At 53.1% G+C, this 22956-nt stretch overlaps 1 protein-coding gene across 21 annotated transcripts in view; it reads left to right on the top strand.

Annotated features, from left to right (window-relative positions):
• The window catches only part of LRRC74A (leucine rich repeat containing 74A), a 49365-nt gene extending 38380 nt beyond the window's left edge, over nucleotides 1–10985 (top strand). For 16 of the 21 annotated variants that reach the window (XM_045451618.1, XM_045451628.1, XM_045451617.1 and 13 more), the window contains 4 exons: nucleotides 1804–1950; nucleotides 4182–4289; nucleotides 4417–4499; nucleotides 8298–10985. In XM_045451618.1, coding sequence (XP_045307574.1) covers nucleotides 1804–1950; nucleotides 4182–4289; nucleotides 4417–4499; nucleotides 8298–8424 — 465 coding nt within the window. In that variant the 3' untranslated portion in view covers nucleotides 8425–10985. Of the gene's footprint in view, nucleotides 1–1803; nucleotides 1951–4181; nucleotides 4290–4416; nucleotides 6739–6848 lie in introns of those variants that run through there. The other 5 variants (XM_045451619.1, XM_045451625.1, XM_045451626.1 and 2 more) reach the window with 5 other exon arrangements.
• The last annotated feature ends 11971 nt before the right edge of the window (nucleotides 10986–22956 follow it).

Consider the following 22956-nt stretch of genomic DNA (forward strand, 5'->3'; position numbering starts at 1 on the left):
CCTCATCTTAACTTGATCATCTGAAAAGACCCTATTTCCAAATAAGGTCATATTCACAGGTTCCCAAGGGTTAGAACTTCAACATCTTTTTTTTTTTTTAAATCTTTATTTATTTTTGAGAGAGAGAGAGAGAGACAGAGCATGAGCAGGGGAGGGACAGAGAGAGAGGGAGACCCAGAATCCGAAGCAGGCTCCAGGCTCTGAGCTGTCAGCCCAGACCGCAAGATCATGACCTGAGCCGAAGTCGGACGCTTAACCGACTGAGCCACCCAGGCGCCCCAGGACTTCAGCATCTTTTTGATGGGAACACAATTCAACCCATAACGAGAACTTTCCCTCATTTTCCCATTTTACATACAGGGAAACTGAAACAGAGAGGTTGGATCACTTGCCCAGGAATACACAGCAAGTGAAAAGCACAACGAAGAGTAAAGCCGAGGCTTCTGCCTCCTACTCTAGTGCAGTGTTAAAGTCTTGTTGTGTTATTTTAAAGCCACACAAATATGACGTTTTGCCAAGATTTTAATGCCTTACAATTATATCAGTGATGATATTTTGAATATTTAAACCCAAACACTTTGGAACTTAAATAATAAGTAAAATTTGGACTTAGGTTTGCCACAGATTATAAAACATTAGAAAAACATACCTGCTTTTCTTTTCAGTCTGTCCCCTGGTTCAGTCGGTTTCTCCTTAGGGGGCTTCTCTCTACGCTCATCCTACAGCTCTGACCTTGTACCCCTGAGGCTGCCTTAGCTCCCACCCCACCCTGCCTCTGGGTCTCAGTTATGTGTCCAGATTTTGTTGGCATTTGCTCTCCCTCCTTCCCCCCACCCCCAGGGCAGGTTGGAAGGCATGGAGTCAGGCACTATCTTGGTGTCTGAGGGAACGTTAGAAATGGTGCTGTTGAGGCCCCAGATGGCACAGAAACCCACAAGCTGGGATCACACTGGCGTTTTACAAGCCTACCAGGACAGACAGGTCTGAATTAGACTTTTCCTTCTCTTTTATCATCTCTCCTGATGTAACTCTAAACAGCGTTGGAATTCCTTCACTGCTTCTAGAACTTTCTCTAGAATATCTACAAATCAGGATGGGGGAAGCCGTCAGCCCTTCAGCATGAGTTTCATTATTTGAAGTGGCAGAAGATGGTCAGAACCACATCTGAGGAGTGAAGCAGGCTGACTGAACCAGTGAAGGCCCAGTTTGGTCAAACACTGCTTCATAGATCATGTCTTCTCCTGTGGCCTATAACCCAGCTCTGAGGGCACTTCCAAAAGGGGAGTTCCCAATGGGTTTTGAGCCAGGACAGGGTGGTTGGAATGAGGGATCCTTGTCCAGGGCACCTGCTCCCAAGACCAACACTGGTGTAGAAATGGACATTTTAGGACATTTGCCTCAGGACCAGTCTCCTAACCCCATAGCTGTGTCTCATCTGTCCCATGCAGACACCGATGCTCGCCATCTAAGAGCAGAGCCGAGCTGACCGTGTGTGACACAGGCTGCTGGCACTCGACTAGGACATCTGATCACACTCATGTGCAAACTTTACAAGTCAAATCACAAGCCCTAGGAAAGATGAACTCTCCCAGTCTAGAAGCAGCACTGCAGAACGAACTGGAAAAGACCAAACAAAAACAAACAAACAAAAAACAGAAAACGAAAAAAAAAAAAAACCTCTCTGCCTTTGGCTTGGATGGGGCGGCTGGTCTGCAGGGGGTTGGGGAATGGGCGTGGTGGTGGAGATGTTACAACAGTGGGCGATGCCTTCCTCACGATGGGTCCCCTCTCTCCCCTCCTCAGAATGTGCTGGTGTCTGAGCAGTTCGTAAAAATATTGGATGGGGTGTGTGCCATCCACCCCCAGCTGGACGTGACGTACAAGGCAGTGCAAGGCTTCTCTGCCAAGAAAGAGCTGCTCTTGTGGACAAACCCCATGAAACTGATCCAGGTGAGCCCTTGCTTTCCTCTCAGAGACCCCAAGGACCAGCGTCTCCCCTCCCCCAAAGTGTCTGCACAGTCCTCTCTGACAAGGAAGGTCTTAGACATGGAATATTCCCTGTGGATGTTGGGTCCCCTCAGCAGGAAGAGGGGATCTGGGATCTGGGTGAAGAGGGAGGGGCTTGGAACAGGATAGTTTCCACCAGCCAGGCTCCTCCACCTGTTAATGTGCGGCTGAAGGCAAGTCTCTGTGCTCTCTGTGCCCCAGTCTCTTCACCTGGAAAATGGGCATAACGATAGGACTCACCCCGGGAGGGCTGCTGTGAAGATTCAATTCTATAACACGCAAGAAGTGCTTAGAGCAATGCCTGGCCAATAATAAGCGCCCAACAAATGCCAGCTCTTTCCAATAGCCAGTAAGGATGCCAAGACACCCCTGTGGTGAAGACAGCGGTTTGGTGGCTCCAGCTAAAGTGGGACCCTCAGATCCTTTATATCTAGTGGTGACCTGCCCCTGGCTCTAGTCTTAGATCACAGGAGGCAGATAAAACCATGGAAATGAAAACCCAGACAATTTTAGAGCTGCCAGGGAGCTCCTCTGGTCTGACCACCTCACAGAGTAGCGCCCAGCCCAGGCTGGTGTTCCCATGCCTGGCTCTCACTGGAGGCAGAGTTGACGGGGAAGCTGGATACAGACCGCTTGCTACCTGGGGTGATACCCATGCAGATGTAGATTCTAGAGGACGTGTGCCGCTGGGGCTCCCTCCTGCCCCTTGGTTGGTCTGCTCTGTGCCTCAGTTTCCAGGACTAAACAGAAGAGCTCTGCATGGCAATTATTGTTGTGTGGAAAGTTCTAGAAGGCAAGGGGGGTATTGAGTACCTTCACAAGTCAGATGACATCAGATGGAACCGAAGGGAAACCTGTTTTGCAAGGGGAGGAAGATGATGCAGGGAATAGGAATGGAGATCTCGGATGGAAAGCGGGGGCCCCACCCCTGCTTAAAACAGCATAGAAATCTCTAGGGATCTCATAGGAATCTCAGATTAGAAACTGAGCCAGATATGCGATGTAAAACACAGTCCTTCCCCTCTGGGGAGAGGGGACAGGCAACAATCTGGTTGCAAAGATGGGACAGATGCAGTAACTTCTCATAGAAAGCATCATACGATAAATAATAAATGAGTGACCAAGGCAACAAATACCATCTGAATCCAGATTAGAGGCCACTGTGGGATTAGGCAAACAGAAAGGGACACGTCCTGGGGAAGGGTCTTGAAGAGCAAGAAAGAATTCAGGTCAGTGACAGTGACAGGGAGGGAGTTCTGGGGAGAGGGTTCCCACTAGCAGAGGAGCAGAGCAGGGTGCACACAGTATGCTTGGGAGATGGGAACAGAACCACGTGGCTCCAGCAGGAGAACCGTGTGGTTCCAGGCTCCTGCAAAGCCTGGAAGTCAAGGCTACCCAGGGAGGCTGGGGCTAGATGTGGCGGACCTCAGATTCTAGGCTCAGGGCTGGGGTTGGATTCCACAGGGAGCGGGAGCCAGCTACAGTTGCTGAGCAGTGGGTAAGGTGAATCCGGTAGGACCAAAGAGTAACCTTTCAGGCAATGGGGAGGGAAATAAACTAAAGGGGGTAAATATGAGAGTGGGAATGCTAATGAAGGCACTATGGTAGTATTCTCCGTGTGCTAACTAGTATTCTAGAATGGTGCCTTGCCTGAGGATAGCAGTGGAAGTGGAGGGACAGATGTAGGAGATCCCCTAATGGAGAAGCTCCAGGATTTGGTAAACGGCTGGGCACATGGTGCATGTGGGCAAGAATGCGTGTGTGTGTGTGTGTGTGTGTGTGTGTGTGTGTGCTGGGAGAAGGGAGGCCTGTGATGATAGGAGAGAGCCAATGATAACTCCAAAACGTCAAGCCCAAGGGACTAAAATAAAGGTGGTGACGCTGCCACCACAGGGAGGTCTTCTGTAGCCCCACCCTCTCCACCTACCCATCCCCCCGGTTCCCAGAAATCCAGCCCCACAAGATTTCCCCCTGTTTCTCTGCACTAGCTCTCACTCAGCTCCAGGCCTGTGCACAGGTCTCTATTCAAGTTCACCTCCTTGGGCCTGCCAGGTCTGGGAGCCTGGGCCACCTTTTGGCGGAAGGTGGCAGTGGAGGGTGGGGATGGGGTGGGGTGTTGTTAATAGATGTTACAAAGTCAAGTATTTGCTTCTGGTGTCTCCGGTTTCTCTCAGAGCTATGCAGACCAGCACCAAATCACGGTCATAGACTTCTTCAAGAGCTTGAACCCTAATGGAAGAATGATGATGTCTGTGGGTGACTTCCGGAAAGCTATGATACAGGTGTGCTGAACCTTAGTGGCAACAGCCAGTGTGGGGTGTGTGTGTGTGTGTGTGTGTGTGTGTTTAGGCCTGGGAAAGGGTAGGCAGAGAGCTCCATTGACTTTGCATGTTCCATCCACTTCTTCAGCAGGACAAGGTCCCTATGAACCTGTACCAAGTGAGGGAGCTGATAAAGAAGCTGGCTGAGAAGACAGGCATGGTGAACTTCAGGTCAGTCTAGGCCCAGCGCCCATCTTATCCTGCTTCTGCCCCAGGCAGGCCCCCAGTTCTCTATAAGGCGTCCGGTGGTGTCTACATTTGATCAGGTACAGCCTCCCCTGAAGCAGCTGGCCGCGCCCTCCCTGGGTTCCGAGACTGGCCCCACTGTCTGCCCTCCTCCTCAACTTCCAATTCACCCTCCCAGCAGAGCTGCAGCCTCAACCGTGTGCTGTTGGCTGTGGGACCAGATTCTGGGGACACAGTGTCAAAGCCAAGTAGGAGGGGATGTAACAGAGCACGTGGGTAGGCCCTGGCGTGGTGAGAGGTCTGTGGCAGGTGCCTGGGTAGCTCAAAGAGGAGGATTACTCGGGCAAGAAGCAAGTGTGGAAGCGTGAGCCTCACGTGGCTGGGAAACTGCAGCCACTCAGCTCTGCTGTGGACTAGGGGATGATGCCGTTGTGACTTGGGCTCAATTCCTTAAAGAGACAGGAAAGGGCCTGTGTAACAGTAAGAACTGTAAGAACACCTGTGAGCCCCTACCTCGGGCCAAATACTCTGTGGGGCCCCAAACCTGCCCAGGTGCCTGACGCTGTCGTCGCCCATATGTGGCCCAGGTGCCCGGCACTGTCATGACCCATATGTGGCCCAGGTGCCCGGTTCTGTCATCACCCGTACGCAGTGAAGGATGAAGGCTCCCAACTGACCCAGGAACCTCTTGTCTTAGACGCCAGTCCTTAGGGAGCTCTATCAGAGGGACCCCCCTCTGGTCCTGCCCCCTGAGCCTCCCCACCCTGTATCTCTGTTCTGTGCCCTCTTCAATACTTGCCACGGGGAGAAGCCAGGGCAAAGATAGGAAAGGCAGCCGGACCCATCTGCACACCTTGCTTCTAGGGAGGGGGCAGCTCTTCACAGGGCTCTTAGTCTCCAAGTCTTTAGAATGGGGTGTAACCACAGCATCCAAGCGGCTTTGTAAGGATAGAGTAGGGACAATGTGCGTAAGAGGCTGGCACACGTCACCCAGCAAGGGGGCTCTTTCTGAAGATGTCTCAGGCTTGCACGTCCCCCACACCGCGTCTCTGTCCTGAAACTCCCCACCTGCCCCCCCTAAAGTGGTGCTTGTTGTCCTTGGGAAGCTGGTGGTTAGTGGCCAAGCAGAGGCCAAGAGACCAGGTTCCAGGTCCAGCAAACCCTTCAGCTTTGCAGATGAGGTCAAGTGGCCATCAAGAGGCAATACTGGGGTCTGGGTCCCCGTGTCTTGGGAACTGAGGGGGCGGTCTCTCGTGGGCACCTCAAATTGTCCCTCAGCTCTATTCTAATTGAAGAGCAGAGCGGTCATTTTTATTGTTGCATGAATTTTTTATTTTCATTTTTGTTACAAATAATATCTACTTGTAAAAATTCTAAATCCACAGAAGTATAGCAAGAAGAAAGTGAAGGTTCTTTTTTTATCTCTTCTCCACGGTACATGCTGCCTCCCATGAACAGTCCCAGCGCACATTTCCGTGCCTTTCCCATACTTGCCATCAAGTGTGCATGTGTGCGTGCACACGTGAGTGTGTGTGGTGTCGTGGTTTAAAACGTGGGCTCTGAGGCCAGACTGCCTGAGTTCCAAGCCCAGCTCCACTCCTGTGCAAGTTACCCAATCTCCGTAAGCTTCAATTTCCCCATCTGTACCGTGGAGCTAATAATAGTACCCATGGCATCGGAGCTTTTGAGGAGTAAATGGATTAATGCCTATAAAGCATTTAGAACATTACCTGGCATGTGCTAGGCTCCGAGTACACATATGTTTTATTATACATTATTGTACCCTCACACTGACAAACACACGGTTTCTTATTTATCCTAAATAGAATCATGCTATCACGTTCCTCTGAATTTGCTCTGCCTTCCAGTATGTCTTGGCAATCTTTCCGTGTTTGTGCATTTAGATCCATCTCAGTCTTTTTTAACTGCCGCGTGCTATTTCATAGCACAGAAGTCTCCTTATTTATCTCATTGTTAGGGACATTTAAATTATTTCCATTGTTTTGCTACTACAAATAACACTATAACCAGCATCCTTTTGTAGATGGTGTTTGCCCACACGTTTCTCTAACAAGGTGGAGCGGATCCAGGGCAATCGCTGGGCCAAAGGGTGTGCACATTCTAAATTTCAGTCGACTGCTAAACCCTTCCTTGCCAATGGCAAAAACCGATTCTTCTGCCCCCTCCCCGGGCCGACACCAAAACTTACCCATGTTCAACCCTCCTCCTGCGATGGGTTTACAAATGATCCTGCTTGGATTTGAGTCTGCCTAAACACTCCCTTCAATCAGGCAGCATTGGCACTCAGCATTATCCCCTTACCTTTCAAACCAGTTTCCTAAAAACAGAGAAGTGGTAGCAACAAGTCTGGTCTGAAAAGAAGTCGCCGCGACGGAGAGGTCCTGGCAAGTTGATTGGTGGCATTCAGGAGGCGAAGATCTGTTCTGAAACCTCCGTAGACAAGCACCAAGGCCAGACTGCGAGCGAGCCAATAAAGTCTGCCTGGGTCCCCAAGTCTCTGGGCTGCAGGTGGCGTGCCCCCCCCCCCCCCGCCCCCGCAACTGGAGCAGCGCCCTTTGGTTTTGGCGACCAGCAGGGGGCGCATCCTTGGTGGCCTTAGTAGGAGCCGGAAAACAAATTGGGAATGCAATGGCGTTGCTAGGCAGCAGGAAAAGAGCAGTTGGGGGGGGCGGGGGGTGTTGGAGATCAGTGCACAAAGGCAGTCATCCCAGTAAATGTAAACTGTATCCAGGAGAGAGATTTTGGAGACGCGCGAGGCAGTGGAGAGGGAGCAGATGCTCAGGAACAAGGACGTGGGGCGGGGGCGGGGGGGGGGGGGTGCTTTAGAAGCAAATGCTGAGGGGTCATGTGGAGAGAGCCCAGGATGGGAGACAGAGAGACCTGGCATGTAGTCATAGCCCGGTGCCACCTCACCACCTGAGCGTGGAGCCTTACGCTTCCATCGGAAAAAAGTAGGACAGCCGAAATTAAGGCTTCCCAATCTGTTCTGGGAATCTACTGTTCTACATTTCTTTTTAAAATTCCTTGGAAGCTAAGGAGACACGAATTGCTGAGCACAAGAGCAGGGATAGTCAAGAACAGCATGCGCTGAGCAGGTGCGGGGATGGGTAACTGGCGGGTTCTGATTAGCCCCGCCAGTCGTCTCTGTGGATGCACAAGGGCAGGGACTGAATCACACATCTCTGTACCACCGCACAGTGCCTGACACATAGGAGATGCTCAATAAAGACCTATGGGGTGAACAAACACATTCACCTGGCAATTTTGGGGGGCAAGTGGTGGAAAAGTGGGAAAGTTTGGGGGTGACCAGGAACCGACCTTTTAGAGCCCTGATGTGTGATGCATGCTGAAACGGCATCTCGGAATCCAGTCACTGCCTTTGGCTTTCCCTTTGCTTCATCAGGGCTGGAGCGGAGGCTGAGGCCTCTCTGCCCATGTGGCAGAATCATTATTTGAAATAATTTATAACCCCTCCCCGCAGTGCATTTTCCCCTTTCCCTTCCTTATACAAGGTCTTAGCCTGAAGTTGAATTTCCATTAATTGGGTGACAGAGGGGCTCAGAGTCAAAATTAGGATAATAAAAGAAAATAAAGAAATGCACTAAGGGGTTCGTGGGCTGAAACTCACATCTCTCATACTTGTCAGGGTATGTAGATGTCTTTGACTCCACAAATAAATCGAATCCCCTTAAAATCAGGAGCCGTGTCATTTAGGTTTATTATAATCTATAAATTTCCCCCACCAAGTCTCTTGTCCAGCAGCTGCTGGTGTCTGGGTGGAACCCTGAGGATTATGGAGCCAGGGGGTATCAAAAATTGTGGACTATGTTATGGATCAATAAAAACAGCAAAGTTTTCTCCAGATGCTTTTAATGCATCTCTTGCATAAAAATGAAAGGCAGCAATTTTCTGATCAAATGTTATGTTTTGTTTGGGTAGCTTTGGGGAAATTATGGAGATATAGGGAAGCTAAAATCCACCCCCTCGCCCCCAATCCTCCAGGCCAACCCTCAACATTACCAATCCCAAGAAAGTGAAGGAGGACAGAGTCAAAACCTGCCTGCAACAGTCTGGGAACCTTCCCAAAGTTGGAGTAATTCCGACTAGTGGCCACTAGGTGTCAGGTCAGCTTCAAATTCCTGGTGAACACGCTGCTTCCAGATCCTTACAGAACGCTTTGCAGCCTTTGTACTTTCTGTGATCTCCCAAACTTCTGCCCACCACCCCCCAAAAGCCCGACACATGAAATCTGAGCCCCGGAGTGTCCAGCAGCCTGACACTTGGGCAAACCTCTCCAACGCTCGATGTCCTCGTTGTGAATTGCGGTTTCTAACAGAGAACTTTGCACTAGTGCTGTGAGGCAGAAAATCAGGGGTGGGAGGGTAAAAACTCCGTAAATATTCAGTCCCCTCCCCCAGTCAGTCCACCCTGGAGCCCGGCAAAACCACAAGAGGAGACAGTGTTTCATTTGGATAGGACTGCACGAGGAACTCATCCTCTGACTATCAACTTGCCCAGTCTGGAGGCTGGTGGGCGGGAGCTGCAAGCCCAAGGTGGAGGTAGAGGAATCTTGCAAAGTAGGAGAGGCCAGGGGGTCAAAATGACCCAGAGGCATTGGACTACGTGCCCAGCACTGAAGGAGGTCAGGCTGCAAGCGAGGGAATCGGCACCTGGCTGTGCCCCTCCTAACCTGCCCTAACTCGGTGAGCGTCATGTGGTAGCTTTTTGTTCCTCACAGAAACCTGGTGCAGGAAGAGTTTATTATCCTATTTTACAGTTGGGGAAACGGATGCATGGAGAAGTTAAGCATGTCACTCAAGCTTTCTTGCTAGTAAGTGGGGAGGCGGAGATTCAGGCCCTAACAATATAGCTCTGGCTCCCTGGGGTCTTAACCACTGTGCTTCCCTTCCGCCTGGGGCTTCTGTGCAGCAGCTCCGCATCCAGACCGGGGAGTTTAAATGTACTTACTCTGTCTACACTGTGTCTACAACAGAGGAACAACTAGATTGATAAGCAAGCTGGAGCTGCAGGCCAGGAGGGAGGCAAAGGCAGAAGATACTGTTCTAGTGTGGCTGATTGCTGAAGGTCAGGTTGACAGGCCGTCCCTGCTCCCAGTATTGGTCAGAAATTGTGCCAGGGGAGGTAGGATGGGAGGACAGAAGGAAGCACATGGAAAGCTCTGTGCACCCGCGTCTTAAAGCAGTTAAGCGTACGGGGTTCTGGCACCGGACATTTTGAGGTTTGAATTGCGCCTGGCTTTCCCACTTAGCAGCTCTGTGACTTTGAGCCAGTCACTCAACCTTTCTGAATCTCAGTTTCCTCACCAGTCAATGTCAATAGAAATGATAATGGTCTCCCCTCCCCCACAATTTAATGAGATTGTGCTGGTGAAACCCAAGGCCTAGCATACAATAAGTGCTTCCTATAAGGATGACCTCATCACAGTGGCTTTCCTTTCCGAGAGGTGGGGGGAGGGGAGGCCTAGGTCCTGCAGGGCACGAGAGGGGCCACACCAAGCAGCCATCTTTGAAATATCTAAGTACTGGGCCTTTGAAACATCGTGGGAAGCATTCTCATCTCAGGGTTTGGTTTAAGGCTTGCATCAAATCAAAAGAATTCGTCCAGAATCTTAGGAATTAGAGGGAGGAGGGCGGACCAGGGACTAGCAGCGCCATGTGGACAACGCAGGGGACACGGTAAAGAGCTGGCATTTCTCTTGGCTGCTGAGGTCCGAACCCCTCTTCCTGGGCTGGGAATGCCTCACCTCGGGGGAGGGGTGGCTGTGACTTGCATCTGGGACCTAGGATCACACCTCCACCAGACGCTCAGAACGAGAATCCAGAGCTAGCATCCCCAAAAACCAAAGGCCACAGTGAATTCTCTCTAACAGCTGCAACACGGCAGCTGGATGCGTGGCCTCAGATTGGTGGAGAGACTGATGCGGGAAACACAGGCAAATGAAAACTTAAATTCCCTTACGACCTACAGCCCATCAACAAGTCCTTGACACAGGCAGAGTGACATTCGCCAGGAACTCTGCTGCCTCAATGCGATACTTTGCTAAAGGCAAAAGGCAATCTTAGCCTACTTCCCAGAATCCTCTAAGTCTACTTTAACATATAAAAATTCCTTTAGAAACTTCCTTTATCTCTACCCCCCCCCCCAATTATATGTTAACCATCATCCTCCAAGCATATGGCCCACTGACAGACATCTGAAGGGCCTCATGACTGTTTACTAAACAGTAATAACTGACCTTTTCCTAACAGCAGCTAGCCCCCTCAAAGTCCTGGAAACCTTGCTTCCAAAATACCTTGGAGAATTACTCTATCCCTAACCTCCTCCCAACCTGAAGGAATATATTCAGTCACCCGTCACAACCCCAGCACAGTTCTTTCTGCCCACGGGTCCTGTCCCCGTGCTTTAATAAAACCACCTTTTTGCACCAAAGACGTCTCAAGAATTATTTCCTGGCCGTCAGCTCCAAACCCCGACATTTCCACATCAGTACTGGTGGGATGGGCCAGGATACAGAACCCGCGGCTCGGCGGGGTGAGCTGCAGGGTTGCTGTGTGGCCACAGTGGCAGCTGCAGTGTCCTCAAGGGACCAGGCTGCTTTGCCAAGCGGGGGCTCTGGATTGGTTTTGTTTTGATTTGTTTTGTTTTAAGCAAAAGAAAACAATGATTGGCAAGGCAAGCCTGCGACCTAAATCCTGGCTGCAGACCAGTGGCCTTGAACTACAGGAAGGGAACAGTTCTCCTTCAGGAAGCAGACATCCTGGAGGGGGAGGGGGACCAGGAGGCTGGGAGGCCCACCTTGAGGCCCAGTGGTGCCTTTAAGGAGGGTCCATGGTGTGACCCTGGGAAGACTGCTTTTGCTGTCTGGCCACCACCTTAGGGAGTCTGTGGATCAGCTGGAGGAGGGCTGACCAGCTGGCTGCCATGGTGGCCAGGATAAGACAAAACTCCTGTGTGTGTGTGTCTGTGTGTGTGTGTGTGTGTGTGTATGTGTACATGCGTTGTAGTATAAGTCAACATACTGGGTTTTTCTCCCAGACTGCTACCAAGCCTTAAAAACCCTTGGGGGCCACCTGCATGGCTCAGTCCTTAAGCGTCTGGCTCTTTTTTTTTTTTTTGTAATGTTTATTTATTTTTGAGAGAGAGACAGAACGCAAGCAGAGGAGGGGCAGAGAGAGAGGGAGACACAGAATCCGAAGCAGGCTCCAGGCTCTGAGCTGTCAGCACAGAGCTTGACGCGGGGCTCGAACTCACAAATTGCGAAATCATGACCTGGGTCGAAGGTGGACACTTAACTGACTGAGCCAACCGGGCGCCAAGCATCAGACTCTTGATTTCAGCTCAGGTCATGATCTCAGGATTGTGGATAGAGCCCTCATGGGGCTGAGTGCTGATAGCGTGGAGTCTGCTTGGGATGCTCTCTCTCTGTCTCTTGAAATAAATAAACGTTTATCAAAAAGAAAAGAGCCTCATTTTAAAAAGTAACCAAAAAAATAATAAAAACCCTTGGAACTTCCTGAGTGGCCAGACTGTCTTTGTTATGCTAATGAGGGCTGAGTGGGCCCTTAGATCGCTTAGGGATGCTGGTAGCTGGGAAAGACCAACCTGGGAGTAGAGGTGGTTAGAGATTGAGTTCAAGCGCGCAGCCAGTGTGCAATCCTGCCTCCCTAGAGTTAACTCCAGTGGAAAGTCTGGACAGCGCCGCTCAGGGGAGCTTCCCGGGAGGTGAACACCTGGATGTCCTGGGGTGGGAGGGCATGGAAGCTCTCTGCACCCCCTTTCAGGGCTTGCCCTGCACACACCTCCATTTGCCTGACCCTGAGCCAGATCCTTTCTAATAAAACTGTAATCATGAGTATAGCACTTTCCGCGAGTTCTGTGGATTGTTCCAGTGAGTTATCAAACCGGAGGGTGTCCTGGAACCCCCCTCACCCCGTTGTAGCTGGCAGATCAGAAGTGCAGATATCCCAGGGGACCCCATTGCAGCTGGCATCTGAAGTAGTCTGTAGGGGACTGAGCCCTTCACCTGTGGACTCCAAAGCTCACTCTAGAGATGCTGCCCAAGGTATGATGGAAAAGGAGCACGTGTATACAAATGTATGCTCACATTTGAATTATGGAGACATGGTGCGTGTTCCCAAATATGTCCAGGAACGGGGGGCGTCGGGTGGCCCAGTCAGTTAAGCGTCTGACTTCAGCTCAGGTCATGATTTCACAGGTCATGATCTTGCGGTTTGTGAGTTCGAGCCCCTTGTCCGGCTCTGTGCTGACAGCTCAGAGCTTGGAGCCTGCTTTGGAACCTGTGTCTCGCAGGCTCTCTGCCCCTCCCCCGCTCATGCTCGCTCGCTCGCGCTCTCTCTCAAAAATAAACATTTTAAAAAATGTTTTAAATATGTCCGTGACCAACAAGAGGGGGTCGGTGCCCAACAAGAGGAGCTTACCTGTGTACTAACCCCCAGAAAGGATGAAAGCAAGAAAGGATACTTTCAGGCATCCTAAAGGCCAAACCGGGTCACTCTCGGCTTGTACCTCTCCTGGCTGAACCTCCGATTTCCCAGCAGAGGGCGCTCCAACCTCACAAATCCTCCACCTCCGAAAGCTTCCGCTCTCTAAGGTGGGGTCGGGTGGGGGGTCTGGGGAGAGTAGAGAAGAAGAAAGCAGGACCCCAGACTGGCTCCAGGAAATCAAATTCAGACGAAAAGGGCAGCGGTGCAACTGGCTTCGGCGATACTGGTCATACCGGAGGAGCATGGGCCGGAACTCGCCACCTGCCTGGAGAGCAAGTTTCTCCACCCAGGGGTAGTCCAGGTTCTGTGGGGGCTGAGCTCTGCAATCTGGGGGACCTCTTTAAGAAATAAAAAATTACAAATACAATATGAGGTATAGTAAGTGGATGTTTATTTGGAATTGGGGAGAAATCCACACATTTTCTAAAAGCTGACAGTGGCCTGAACATCAGCCCAGGCCTTGGTAGAGGGTCTCACTGAGTGACGGTCTTCTCAGCTCCAGACTTTTCAGCTTCTTTAGGGGTGGAGGTGATTCCGCCTCTGCCTGCATCACCGCCAGCAGCGGCCAGATGCTTGGGAATGGGGAGTCCAGCTTGCCTCCTGAGCCCATCCTGCCATGAAAACAGGCTAGAAAGACTCAGCTCCAACCCCTCTCTCCCCACCACAGTCCTTGGAGCAACCAGTTGAAGCCGCACCATGACCAGGTACGTGTGCAGGACGCTGTCCCTTCCTCTCTGCCACACCCTGGAGCCTGTCCCCTCTGCCTTTTGAGGAACCAGGGAGATCTCTCTTCTTCCTTGAGTCCTGGCTTCACAGTGGTTTCTCAATCCACTTGCCATTATTTCAAGACTGTAAAACTCACAGCCCCTAAAATGCCTTTCCTAAGGGCCCTGTGAGGCAGGAAATAACCTTTTCTTAAAAATTAGTGGGGAATGCAAGTCTGGGGGATGGGGTGGGGGAGATTACGTACATTTATTTATACTAAAGTGTAAACGACTTCAAGTAAATTCAACAAACATTTATTAGGGGCTTAACTGGTGTCCACGGCTGCTGTGGGTATGTTGGGATACATCAGGTAGTAAAAACAAAAGCCATCCCTTGCATGGAGTTGACGACAAACAATAAAGAGACTGACCACAAACAATAAATACAATCGATAAGTGAGTCATACAGTAAGTTAGAAGATAATAAGAGCTATGAGGGTGGGGGGTGAGCCAGGGAAGGAGGTTCAGGAGGTGCATTGTTGGGGGTGTAAAAAGAGGTATTTGAACAGTGACTTGAAGGACGTCTGGAGGAAGAGCTTTCCAGGGAGAGCAAAGGCCCCAAGACAGGAGCAGCCGTGCAGGACCAGTGAACGAGCCTGTGCAGCTGGAGCTGAGTGAGGGGAGGAGACTGCTCGGTGTGAGGGGTGAGGTGAGAGGGAAGGGCCAGCCCGGGTGGGGCCCTGAAGGCCAGGATAGAACACGGGGTCTGGGTGAAGGGCGCCCTTGCAGGGTTCGGGCAGCAGAGGGCATACTCAGACATCCTTTGGAAGGGTGTTTGGGCCGCTGCTGCGTGAAGACAGACTTTAGGGAGGCGCCTGGAGAGTGTCCAACTTCAGCTCAGGTCATGATCTTGCATTTTGTGGGTTCTAGCCCTACGTCTGGCTCTGAGCTGTCAGCACAGCAGGGAGCCTGCTTCAGATTCTGTCTCCCTCTGCCTCTGTCCCTCCCCGGCTTGTGCTCAGTCTCTCTCTCTCTCTCAAAAATAAATAAACATCAAAAAAAAAAAAAAAAAAAAAAGACTGACTTTAGAGACTCAAGGGCAGAATCAGGAGAGTCACTTGCAAGGCTATTACAATAACCCAGAGGTGAAGGGGGACCTGTGGAGGCGATGGGGGTGGAAGAACCTTGGGTATATTTAAAGGTGGTGCCAACAAGATTCCCCCAGCAGATAAGATGTGGACTGTGCAGAAAGAGAGCAGCCAAAGGTGACCCAAGGTTTGGGGCCCCAAGCACCTGGAAGAATGAAGTCTTCATCGCTGAAAGAGAAAAGTCTCTGAAGGAGCAGATTCGGGTGTTGGAGGTGGGGAGAAGGAAAATCAATTAATTCAGGGGGTTATTAGATGGTGCAGGGAGGAGTCACACAGGACCAAGAATGGGCACTGGGGGAAACATCGGGACTGGGGTGTATGCTTGGGGGGAACTGGGTGTGGTAGAGATGGCATTTAGTGCCAGGAGACCAGCGGAGGCCCCTGAGGGGCTGAGCAGAGAGACGGGGGGCTGGGGGGCTGGGGGGGAGACCCCAGGGTGCAGGGAAAGCAGCCAAGCCACAAAGACTCACTCCAAAACCTCTCCTAGGAACAGTCTCGGTGGGTGGGCAGGACAGGGAGAGCTTGGACAGGCTGAGGGCAAGAGCGACAGGGGAAGAAAGGGACAGGAGGGGGCCCTAAATATCAAATCTCCCATCGGGGCCCCGCAGGAGTCCTTAGCTCGGTGCTATCACACCAGCAGCCAAAGACTGACTTTTGGGCTGGGAGGGGATCAGAGGCGGTAAACCTCATGGTCTCCACGGCTGGGGTAGCTGCCCGCTACCCCTCCCCCACCCGCCTCCCGAGGAACAAGTAAGAGGAAATAAACGAGAGCACATTATGAACTGTAGAGCTGTATACAAATGTGAGGGTTTATCAATATGCATTTGCCGGAATGTGAGGAGGAGGAGAGGCGGAGAGAGGAGGAGGGAGGGGGGAGGAGGGGACCCTTCACTCAGCTACAGAAGCCCTCCTCTTCAGAGCTCAGTTCAGTCAGGGACAACCTTCCCTAGCTTCTCAACATGGCTTAAGGAAGACTAGATCGATGGTTCTCGACCGGGGGTGATCCCGCCCCCTCCCCCCCCCAAAGAACATTTGGCAACGTCTGGAGACATTTTTTGGCCATCATAGCTTGGGGAAGGATGCATCGAGGAGGTAGAGGCCAAGGGTGCTGCCGAATCTGTGATGCACACAGGAACCCCGCTGTAGACGGAGTGTTTGTGCTCCCCCAAATCCGTGTGTTTAAATCCTAAACCCCAAGGTGGCAGCATTAGGAGATGAGCCTCTGGGGTGTGATTAGATCACGACGGTAGAATCCTCATGAATGGAAATAATGCCTTTATAAGAGAAACTCCCAGAGCGTTCCCTTGCCCCTCCACCATGTGAAGACAGAGAGATGGCCATCTGTAAACCAGGGACCAGCTCCTCAGACCGCAAACGTGGTGGCGCCTCATTATTCCAGCCTGCAGAACTGTGGAGAGAGAAACTTCTGTTGCTTATACGCCACCCAGTCCACACTGTTCCTTTGTAGCAGTCTCAACAAACTGACACTAAATGGAGCAGGGGGCAGGTGCCCCTCCCTGTCTTCTAGTGAGAACTGACAATGCCTGGCCCTCGCTTTCCCAGCCTCCCTTGCAACGAGCTGTGCCCATGTGACCCAATGGGGTTCTGAGATGCGAAAGGCAGGCCACTAGGGGCTTCTGGGAAAATCTTTCCTCTTTGATAAAAGGAACAGGCACCGAGAGAGCCTGCCTTCCACTCTGCTCCTGGGCATGGCTGTGTGAGGACGTGATGCTTCACGTTGTGGCATCCGTCGTGTGAACTGGAGGGGGCATCACCAAAAAGGCTGAGGGCAGCAGGGCAGAAAGATGGGACTCGCCCGACTCCAATGACATCACTAAGTTGCTAGGCAACCCTGCCTCACACTCGCCTGTGAAATGAACCAATAAGTGTCTTTCTGTCTTAGGCTTCTTTGAGTTGAGTCCTGTTACTTGTACCAAACAAAGCATCCTAGGAGGCACAGATCACCCTCCCCGTGCTTCCTGTGCACAGCATCACTGTGCGACCACTGTCTGGTGACACACGGCCCTCTCCTGCTGGACTGCGAGCCCCTGGAAGCCGGGGCTGTGTTGCCATCTGCGATCTCCACGCGTAGTTAGCAACATGCCTGGCACAGAGTAGGGGCTCAGCGATATCTGATGAATACATTGAAAGAATGGAAGACGGAGTGAAGGGATCCCTGCTCTCAGCCCAGCTGTTGGGTTTCCTGTGAGCCGCTCTGGGGGACACAGCATCCCAGCCGCCTGGCAGTGCCCGTGTGTAAACACGTCTGGGGTGAACGCCCACAGATGCCTGAGATGACAGAAGTATTGGCCCAGAGGTTGTGGCTCCAGCACAACTCCGAAAGCAGAAATTCCAAGTGCATGGGGAAAGCCGAGGACTGAATCGTTCCATGGGGCCAGATTGGAAACATGCTGTAAACGCAGATGTTTCTTCTAGAACAGGCCTCCTTGCGGACACCCACCCTGCTACCCAACCCCCACAGAGATAGACCTTTCCACCTGCCAAGACCCCAGCCTCCCAGGGCTAGGGAGGCAAGAAGTCAGCCAGGAACCAGCTGGCCCAGTGGGGTCTCCCATGAAGAAGGGGTCTTCCCAAGAGCTCAGTGGTAGGGACCCTGACTGGGGGTGGCGAGGGTGACAAAGCCTCATTCCTCCTCACCCCAAGCTCCTTCCATGATGCCAAGGTCAGTCCTGCCCCCTTTCCAGCCTCGACTGGGTGCAGAGCCCTGTTTGAGTTTGCTACAAGGACCCACGTCAGCTTGGCAGGGAGCCCTCAGTGAGAGCGAGGTAGTGTCGTCCAATGGTTAGGGGCACACGCTTTGTGTCAGGCTGGCCTATGCCGCAGTCCTCACTCAGCCGCCCTCTTCCTCCCTCCTTCCCTTCCTCTCTTCCTTCCTCCCCTTACCATCTATGAGGTCCTGCTATGTGCTGGGTGCTGTGTGTGGCAGGAGGGTGACAGCCTTAAGCATCACAGTCGGCCAGATGTGAATTCACACAGCAGCTCCACTGGGTGACACGGAGCTGAAACCACAATCAGGGAGGCTCACAGAAACAAACAGCCACCCAAACATCGCCATGGTAGGAGTGCTCCGGGACATCATGGCAGCCGTGGGGACTGGCACCAGTCATTCAGTTAATCAGACTCTCGTTACTGGGACAATAGGACCCCCCTCCTGTGGCTTCTCTGAGAATAAATGAGACACCACCCACGGGCCACTAAGCCCGTCAACAGGCCCTAAGTGCCTCCTGATGGGAGGAATGGTGGCCACAATCAGCCTCCACTTCAGGAGGCTGATTGCAGGCCTAGAAACCTGGGGACGAGGCTGCAGAAAGGAGGGTCTTGCAGAGGCTTGCGCCCACGGGGCCTGCCAGGGCGGAGCAGCGCTCGTTTCTGTTCCCTTCAGGCCCACCTTCCCTCTGGCCAGGCATTGTCACGCAGCCAATGGGTGGGTTCCAGTCCCCGGGCAGGGCCTGCCTGCTTTCCCTGACCTTGGCCGAACTTCAGCTCCTGGAGTCAAAATAGTATTCCAGAGTCAGTACACTCCTGGACCCAGGTCCCACCACTCCCCTGGCTCGGGACGCCACGGCCCCAAGGGCAGTCACCCTGCCAGCTGGTAGCTGAGCCGGCTACTGTGCAGAGGTGACAAAGAATGAAGCAATTTGGCCACGTGGAGGCCTGGTTTGGAGCTGGCAAAGCAGCCCTGCAGGCCTCTGCTCCCTCCCCTCGGGAAGGACGGCTGACTGCCGGGGACCTGACCTCCCACCCAGAGCTCTGGGGCTGGCGCACATGGGCAGCTAAGGGGAGCCCCTGAGCCCCGCTATCACTGCCGGCCCTCCCTCGTCGTCTCAGGTGGGTGGGACTGCATGGGATCCTGAGGCTCCAGTCTCCTTGCTGCCTCAGTTTTCCCAGGAGGAAGGTCAGCGTGGGAACAGCCAACCCACCATCCTCTCTGCAACAACACAGTGAAGATCCAGAAACTAGAGAGGGCCTCCTCTCTTGGCCAGATGGAGTATGTGTTTTCAGAAGAGTGGAGAGATCGAGAACGGCTCTGACTTCAACAGGTTGCCCGTAAGTCCGAGAAGAAAGAAGGGCGGGGCCAGGAGAGGACAAGCCCCTCCTCCTTAGGCCCTGGTTGTCTCTTGCACAAATGAGGTAGTGGGGAGCACTGGTGACCCCCCTCAGCTGGAACTCGCCATTGCAGGAGGCTTCAGTTCTGAGGCGGGCAGGCGGAGGGAAGTGGGGCAAAGAGGCAGGAGGTGGTGAGGCCTCAGAACCAGGAGAAAGTCTCCTCTAGGTCCTTAGCCAGCAGGACCAGCCCAGGCCTGCTCTGGCCTCTGGTCTCCAGCCAGGAAGTAATTCAGAAATTCCTCCAGAATGCTGCCAGGGCCTGTTCGCCTTGCCCCCACCCCCCCACCCCCCAATCCCCCGCCCGAGCCTGCCTGCTTGGACCAGGCAGACTGCTAGTTTCCATCCCCCAGAAGCCTGCCAGGGACTCCTGCGGCCTCCCTACCTCACTCACAGCTGGTCTGGGGTCAGACGGTGCCGGGAAAGAGCTGGCCGGAGGGGAGTGGCCCTGCATCCTGGGCCAGGGCTGGGGAGAATCCAAGCTCCCAGAAGAGGGTGGAGAGGGGGCCCAACCCTGTGTGTGTTGTGCAGGGGGAAAGAGGGAGGCTCAGCCTCCAGGATCTGCCAGAGGCCCAGCCTGGAGCCTGGCCTGGCTGTCAGAAGCTGGGCCCAGTGCCGTCTGCCCTCCCTGGCAGGGACTGGCCAAGTTAGGCGGAGGCCAGGAGCCTGGGCAGGGCCTGCCTCAACATCCCCACCTTCTGTCCCTGAGGCCACCGAGACTCCCTCCTTGGCATCTCCCGGGATCCCAGGCGGCTAATCCCCTCCCATGAAGATGTCCCAGGAGGCCTGGAGAGGGCGGGCCTCACATCAGGTTTTTGTCCTTCACACTTGTGGGAAGTTCGGGCTTGGCCCACCTGGAGTAAAACCCCAAGGAAAGGGCAAGGGAGGGATTCGGTGTAATCGGCGGTAAAGATTTGCTTTTGTCAGGGGGCAAGAACCTAGGCAGAAGGGTAGATGAACTTAATCTGTTCAAACTTGGGTCCCGGCCGGGCTTCCCAGCGGCAGGCCCGGTTCCCAAGGCTCACAACCACCTCCTGCCCCCTTCCTTCTCCCGGCTCAGGCTGGTGCTGTGGCTCCCGGGCTCCTTCCCTCCCATTTTCGCAGATAGGGAAGCAGAAGCACTGAAATGCCGGGTGACATCAGCAGCTCGTGGTAGGACAGAGTGAGGCCTCTGCTGCCAGCTTCCTGGAGGCCCTCCCTGGACAGCTCAGCAATGGCCCAAAGCCGAGCGGAGCTCTGGACTCAGATCTCAGCTTTGCCGCTCGCTGGCCTCGGGAGCTCAGGCCAAACACTTGACCCCCAGCTGCAGCTGGCTTCCCTATAAGCGGGAGCGCACGGCCCCTTCCTGGGGTCACTGTGAACACAACCTCAATAAGGCTCATGAGAGGCCTGGCGCCAGGCCTGGCTGCAAGGGAAGCCCTTGGTCAACTGATACTAGCCCTTTCCATGGTGGTAACTCTGCCCCCGACCCAAGCTGCGTCCCCCACATCGCCCAGTGTCAATTCCAGGCCTGGTTCTCAGACCCAGGGTGTTATCAAACTAGAAGGGGATCTGGACATGTCCTTGCCAGAGCTTCCCAGGCCCGGCTGCAGCTCTGGTCACCAACACAGTGAGTTGTGTTTCCCTCCCTTGCCTTGCCTCAGTAGTGAGGCCGGCTACCAAGGATGCCAATCAAATGTCAACTGTCCCTGGAGGCCCGGTACGAGCTCCTTCCATTGTTGAAAGAATGCTAAGCACCTTGATTCATGTCCTGATCTCTCAAATCTGCAAGAGCTGCAGGACACAAATCTTCACTCCTCACCTCCTTTAATAAGAGGAGGGCGCCTCTGGACAGGCCTCCACATCCGCAGGGCTTTTGAGGGTCTGAAAACAAAGCACGGTCCTCTGCTCACCCCAGACGACAACTCTGCCCGCTGTTCTTGCCTGACCAGAAGATTCTTGGCCTTCTACGGCCCCGGCCTGCTCCTCTGACCTCCACCACCTCCACCCACCTGCTTAGAAACCTCAACTAGCTCCCTGACTCAGTTTCCCCTAAGCTGATCTTCCCCCTAAACGTGCATGTCTCCTGATTGGGCCTCTGCTCCTGCCTGAGGCCTGATCCCTGGTCCCAGACCTCCAGCCATGAGCTCTGCACATCAGACGCCCCCCCTCCCCTGCACACACACACACACACACACACACACACACCTGCTGACCACTCCCACCTCTCACCAGATCTTCCTGACCTTCACCCCTAGTCACTAATCCAGGACCCAAGGCCTCTGCAAAGTGCCCCCTAATCCTTATCAGGAACTTCTGGAAAATTCAGGGCATCTTGAGTGCATTCACAGACCAGGCGAATTCATCACCAGGTGGCACCTGGGGGTTAACCGTGTGGGCACCAGTGACACTTGCCCCATCCCTATTCTTAAGGACACTGCCCTACCTGGAGTTACAATCATGCTCCTGTCCATGTACGCAGTTCCAGGGAGAGAATGTCTCTGTTCTTGATGTGTCTCACTCTGGAAAAGCCCCCAAAGCCGGGCTGCTTGCGCTCCCACTGACACAAACCATTTTCAATAAGAATTCTTCCCGCTGTAATTTTCCACATTCCCTTCCATTTCCGCCTCTAGTTTCTACATGGCTCAAGTGTGACAGGAATCCTCGTATTACCCCCACCCCCGGATGCCTCTAGGTCCTAGCACTTGGGACATGACCCTCTCCCTGGAGATGAATCATAACTCACAGACCCCTCCACTGCCCTGCAAACAGATTTCTAGAAGGCCTTCCTGCTGCACAGACAGGTCTTCAGCGGAAGCTGGGACCCTGCTACACACCCGTCAGCTCAGCCTGGCTCCGAGGCTGTGCCCTCTCCTCACCAAACTCCGCCACCTGCCCGAGACTCACTCCTCTCCGTCCGTGCCCCCCCTGCAAGAGATCCTGTCCTTGACCCTTCCGCATCTGAGACATTTCATAATCCTCCCCTGTCTCAACACAACCCCGTGCGGAAGCCCGCCTGACAGATCCCACTTTACCCTCCTCTGGCCATGTTTTTGTCTCACCCACGTCTTGTTTCCTGGATGGCATCCCTTCCGGCGCAGGGTGAAAAGCGAGCGCAGAGCACTGGATGTAAGGCTGGCAGACCTCTCTTTCTTTCCACGAATTCAATGGGAGGCCTGCCGAGGGGCGTCTTTCGTGTCCATCCATTCCCCACACCTTCCGTCTCGGGGGAAAACGCTGCTGCCAAGCCCACGCATCGTCTGTTTACTCCCCAAGATGACGGACGTAAAGATATTTCGGAAAGGAAAAGTACTGCTCTCTTCTTAACCATGGTAATGGCATTTCCCCGTCGCCCCTGACCAGAAACAACCCAGTGAATGTCATGATTACACATGTGCTGTGCAAAACCCCATGGTGAGTGGCACCTCAAGAAACACAAAGATGTCCAAGATAAAGTCCCTGTTGGGGGCGCCTGGGTGGCTCAGCCCGTTAAGCATCTGACTTCGGCTCAGGTCTCGATCTCACGGTTCATGAGTTCAAGCCTCACGTCGGGCTCTACACTGACAGCGTGGAGCCTTCTTTGGATCCTCTGGCCCCCTCTCTCTCTGTTCCTCCCTGGCTTGCTCTCTCTCTCACAACATAAGTAAACAAACAAATAAATAAAAATAAACATTAAAAGAAAAAAGTCCCCATCCTTAAAGTGTCTCTTAGTATATTCTAGGACACAGACTCTTATGAAAACTATGAAGTGGCCCCGGAAAAATGCAGCCTCCCCCAATGTTGCAATTTCAGGGGCTCTGCTGACCCTCTGTAGACCATCCTTGGACCTCCCACGGGTACATGCCCACAGGATTAGGAATCCATCCTCCGGGCAGCTTACAATCATCCATGGAAGAACACCAGATGGGAATTTCAAAGGAACGTGGGCATGAGGCCAGCC

This window comes from Leopardus geoffroyi, chromosome B3 (assembly GCF_018350155.1).
Source record: "Leopardus geoffroyi isolate Oge1 chromosome B3, O.geoffroyi_Oge1_pat1.0, whole genome shotgun sequence".
Taxonomy (NCBI): Eukaryota; Metazoa; Chordata; class Mammalia; order Carnivora; family Felidae; genus Leopardus; species Leopardus geoffroyi.